This window comes from Cariama cristata, unplaced genomic scaffold, assembly GCF_000690535.1.
Source record: "Cariama cristata isolate BGI_N322 unplaced genomic scaffold, ASM69053v1 scaffold15325, whole genome shotgun sequence".
NCBI lineage: Eukaryota > Metazoa > Chordata > Aves > Cariamiformes > Cariamidae > Cariama > Cariama cristata.
Window position 1 is genome coordinate 29,147 of NW_009615912.1, and position 5,344 is coordinate 34,490.

Below are 5,344 nucleotides of genomic sequence, written 5' to 3' on the forward strand. Positions count from 1 at the left end.
CGTTCTTTGGCTTCAGGCTTTGGATTGCTTTGGGCTCCAGGACCGGGCTGACTTGGGAGACATCGTCACTGAATGCTCTCTTGTGGGTCAGCTTCGGCGACGGCAAGTAGTCTTTCACTGGGAGGAAATAAAACCCAAAACAGAGGTGAGGCCATCTGAGTAACAGGCATGAGTATGACAAGTCTACCTTCTTGTTACCTACAAGTTACCTTCTCTTTGCAAACACTAGAGACCTGTGAAATCATACTGGCTTTCTCCCTCCCAGGCTCTACCAGATTATAATTAAATTACTAGAAATGCAAAGCACAGGTCGCAAGTACGTGGCTATACAGGCTACACGATATTCTCCCCAAGCACATCACCTCCCACTGCAGGATCTGGAGAGGAGTCCCTGTAAGACGACAAACCCCTTGTCTGAGAGGATCTGAGGTCGATAATAAATGCAAGAAACTACCCAGAAGCTACTTTGAAGGGCTTATGCTGGTGTGTGATGTAAGAGTCTGCATTGAATGAAAGACGACGAGGCTCTGAGCTCCGCTCCGACACGCCAGGCTGCCGCTTTGGGTGATACAAGCCAGGAGGGCCCAGCGCCCGCTTCTCCCTCCCACTGCCTGACCCTGCGGCTATCGCTAACGCTCAGCAGATTTTCGGGGTTACGTGGAGAGCCCGGTGAGAAGGACTGCCTGGACTTTAGGTGACAGGCAGCTGCTCTCCCTTCCTAGCCAGAGATGCTGTCTCCTTCACCAGGATGTGAGGATGATGAGGCCAGACCGGTGCCTTCACTCGCTCTCCGGCTGTGCACAGGAACATCACTCAGCAGAAACCAAGAGGCTTCACGCAGGCGGCTTCACCAGCACGGTGAGAAGCAGCATGTAGCCAGGGACTCCCACCCAATATGGGAATTTGCTGTCTCCAGCCAATTAAACCATTTAATTATATATTTTCTTTTCAAGGGACGGCAAGAATTAATTCACTACAAGGACCTTTTTTGTTTGCAAATCGCCGCTCTCCGAGCGCCAAGAGCTCAGATTGCTTTAATCACCAGGAACCGGTCACTGTTTCAGCTTTGCCTCCAAGCCGGAGGTGTCTCATTAAAGAGCCAGGCAAGCAGCGCAGCGCAGCCGCAACGTGCTCTGCTTCGCCCAACCCTCTCCCCAGGGCTTACTGCTACGAGTCAGTTTTAGTGACCTGCTTTTAGGAGGCAGAGAAGAAACGGTCCTAAAGAATCCTCGTAGCTCGCAAGCTCGTGGCGTGCTGTAGGGAGCATATGCGGCATCAACGTAAAGTCAGGCTGTTCATATACAGGCTCAGCATGAAAAGCAAAATCTTAGATGTCTGCCCCCGTTCTGGCAAGCACGTTGCTGCCAGCACGCAGAAGGGCTCGCAGGGTTTGTGTAGGACGTCACTTCTTAGGTAAGCAATTAGTTAACAGTTTTGCAGGAAAGCCTCAACAGTCCCTTACAAAGAAAAGAACGGGGGGAAAAAAAAGGGGGGGGTGGGCATGGAGATTAAAACCGTTATCCTCTTACCAGAGCGGTCCGTGGACAGACTGCTGTGTCTGCTCGGGGATTTGGTTACCTCGGGAACATTTGCGGCCAGGCCCAGGCTGGCAGAAGAGACGGTGCTGTCGGATCCCAGGGAGGTGTTGGATTGTGTCAGGGATGACTTGCGTAGCTTGTTCTTCAAGAAGAAGCCCTTGACTTTGGACTTCTTGCCCCCGATGTCATAGTCATCCTCCATGTCGAGGGCGCCCATGCTGCTGGGGATGATGGCAGAGGCAGACTCCAAGTCATATTTCTTCTTGCCTTTCACCTTGTCCTTCAGCTTGCCGAAGGGCGACCGCGGCTTGTCCTTCATGGACAGGTCAAACATGCTGGCCGTGAGGTTGTTGCGCGTAAACTGGATGCTCACCAGGATCTCACCACGCTCCTTCTCCTTCTTCCCAGGCTTGGAGCGTAGCTTGTGCCACCTGGAGCCAGAGGGGAAAGAAAAGGAAAGGTCCCTCCATCATTTCCAAGAGCCGCAAGCCAGGAGGACCTCAGGGAGGATGCTCCTGGGTGGGAGCCAACACAAGCACCCCAGAAGTCACCTAAGACCTGAGTCAGAGACACGCAAATGCCAAGCACGGAGGTGCTGCACAGGACCAGACCCCTCCCCGAACCGCAGCGGCTTTCTCAGAGCTCTGTCTCCATCCCTGTCCTAATACTAAATACTGTCCTTCCACTAAATAACCCGGCCAACACCATCTCGCTCACCCTGGCATCAGATATCGCCGCGCGTTTCAGGGGAAAGTTACTGGTGGTCAAATTTTTGTACGGTCAGTTGATAATGTTGCTGTGAGCCCGTGTTTAAAAAAAAAAAGATGGTGCTTTGTGCTTGCGTTTTAAATATTCAAGAGCCAGTGACTCAGAACAAATCCTTTCAAGTCAGAAACAGTACCATAATGGCAAAGGCACTCAACAACGTTCATTAAAATAACTTTATGCCAGACCTTCCATGCCTCACCCTAAATGCAGATGCTGAAGTTTGCCTAGAAGTGTCCTTGCATCAAGCATTTAGAAGATGCTGCATCCCGGGAGCTCTTTATGGGAAGGAGGAGCTGCCGTGCGGCACCTAACCTATCCGACCCAAGCCCACCCTACCCAGGTTACTGGATTTTGGGGAAATATCTGCATTCCCACAGCCGGTCGATGGCAGTCTCCAGCCTGCAGTACAGCTTTGGGATCTGTGATAACCTGATGCGATGGCAGAGGATGTAGCACACCTATACGTCCATCACCTTCCCTTTCTCCAAATCCCTCAATTCTGCTGAAACGTTTGTAAAATTTGAGGCAGCCAGAAGCCTGAGCTGAGGAGGGAAAAGGACTTTATTTCAACACCCCTTGTGCCAGTTGCCAAAGCCCAGCACCACGCCGCTGGGGCTGGTGAGAGCTCCCAAAGGAGCTGTTGGCCATATCCACCAGCGCAAAAGCTTCAGCTGACCTCGCAGTAGGTTACTGGGGGATGCTCCCCACTGCCTTGCCCCAGACAAAACCCATAATGCAGACTTTGCTCCGTAGCTTTGCACACAGAGATGGAAGAAGCATGGGAAAAGCCTTCAAAACATTCACTGCACAAGGGAAAAAACCCCTCCGAACCTCCCTTTAGGGCTCAATCCTTCCGCAGGGAATAGCCTGTGCAGCAGCAGGGCATGGAGCAACCCCTGGTAGGTGATGGGAGAGAGGTCTTGCCTCCCGCCAGCTGGAATGAACGGTGGGTGAGAGGACACCAAAGCAAGAGATGCCCAAAGGCACCTTCTAGTTCTCCATTTCACCGTGGTACCACGTTCAGACACGAAACACAGGCCACGAGGGAACCGTTTCTTTCTCAAAACCACTGCCGACCCAGCGGTCCTTCGCTCCCTTCTCCTCCGGCGAGATGTCCCGTCTTTCTGCCCCGATTCCAGGCACCGCTCCCCGGGTCACTGCTGCAGGACAAGTGGGTCTCCAGCACAGCCGCTGCCCCGGCAGCTCTGATCCCTACCCCCCCATCAAAGTATTAAAATTCCCCGTAACAAGGCACAAGGAAATCTGCAGGTTCAGGACAGACCCTATTTCTCTGTGATATGCTTCATGGGTGAAACACGCAGCAACAAGAGGTGGAAGAAATTTCTAGACCTGAGTTAACAATTTCCCAATGATTTCTCAAGAAATAAAAATCCTGGCGGTGTTTTATATCCACTTGAAAAGTGAAGTCACTAAAAAGAAAAAAAAAAAGGGAAGGAAAATGTGAAGGGTTGGAGATGGGTGTGACCACACTGAAATCACCAGGGCGAGGAGAAAACTTGAATCGCATCCTCCAGAAGTTTCTGAATTACTGCTGGGGAAGTTATCACATCTCGGACGATGGGAGGAGGTAGAAAGCCTGGGGAGCCTACGCCGTACCTCGGGAAAGGGGCACAAACCCCTTCATTCCCTGCTGGGATGCCTGGATAAGTAACAGGAGGGCAGAGCTGGAAGCACCCAGGTCCTTCACCACGCAATTCACGGGCCACCAAAACACGGGAGGGACCGCGCCTGGGACTTCGCTGGGCACAGACACGGGCTTAAATCCCCACCGAACCCATTCCTATTCCTACCACTTCCTTGGCCCACTCCCACACAACATCCACTGCAAAATTTTCAGTAGTCAGGCTTCAAGCTTGAAAATATCCAGGCATGCAGAAAACAAACAAACATGAAAAAAAGCCCTTAGAGCAAGGCAGCAGCAGCAAAGAGAGACCCGAAGAGGCTGATCCGCTGCCAGGGAGCAATTAGGGGAGCGGGAGCAGGTGAGTCAGGCGGACATTTCCCGTAGGAGCCGTGGAAAAAAGGCTGCTTGGAACAGGCTACGGCCACAGCACATCAAATATTACATTGTTCAGTTTGATGCAAGAGCTGGAAGAAGTTCAAGAGGGAAGGGCTGCAGCGGGCTGCCAGCTGGGAGAGAAGAAATTTGGGGGCTGAATCATTTAGCAGGAAAGAAAAAAAAAAAAAAAAGAAAAGAAAATTCCTGCAAGTATTTTTTGTATCTTACATCATCCCATGGAAAAAAAAAAAAATAGAAAATCTGGGTGGATTAACATAAGGAAAGGCATGAGTTCTGAGGATGATGAGATGTAGGAGCCTGGAAGAGCTCTGCGCTGGCTCAGCTCACATGGATATGCTCTCAGCATCTCCCATCCCATCACTTATAACGTTGTGGTCATTAAAATTAATTCGGGTGCTCGGCCGCAACGCCTTTGAAAGAACAAGCCTGATCTGCTTCAAAAAGCAGCTGTTCAAGGAAAAACCTCTGGTTATGCTGGCACTGGATTAAGGAGCTATTTTTGGTTCCCAAGACTTAATCAGCAGTCGGCAAGCAGTCGGGACTACACCTCAAACAGGGAACAGAGCTATTTTTAGGCTGAGCTTTAAGTTTATGGCACAAGATGAGTGTTTGGGAGGATTAAGTTGTTCCATGTTGGGTATTTCTTTTTTTCAAGAACCAGTTCCAGCGGAAACAGGAGGTGCAAACGCTGCCTCTGCTGGGATGCGGCCGGAGAGCAAGAGTGGGGAGGGTTTCGAGCCCCGGCCCAGCGAAACACAAACTCCCACAGCATCTTTTCGCTATTAACCCCATCCCACACCCCTCGGTTTCCCACGTTTCTTCCATGAGCTGCCCTTGGGGGAAAGCTCTGGGTGGAAGGTTTTCTGAATTCTGAATTTCCCCCAAGCCCAAGCCCTGGAGGGGGATGTGATCTCTTTTATGGGACTAGATGAAACACCTGGGGAAAAAATAACGGCTTCTGCACGTACAAACCCTTTTCCAGGTCTGAAATAGCAGC

At 51.2% G+C, this 5,344-nt stretch overlaps 1 protein-coding gene across 1 annotated transcript in view; it reads right to left on the reverse strand.

Moving 5' to 3' along the window:
- The window catches only part of RAB11FIP5 (RAB11 family interacting protein 5 (class I)), a gene marked incomplete at its 5' end in the record, with an annotated part of 22,830 nt that extends 20,861 nt beyond the window's left edge, over positions 1 to 1,969 (reverse strand). The window contains 2 exons of the mRNA XM_009699987.1: positions 8 to 117; positions 1,530 to 1,969. Of these exons, the coding sequence (XP_009698289.1) occupies positions 8 to 117; positions 1,530 to 1,969 (550 nt within the window). The remainder of the gene's footprint in view (positions 1 to 7; positions 118 to 1,529) is intronic.
- Between the last annotated feature and the right edge of the window lie 3,375 nt (positions 1,970 to 5,344).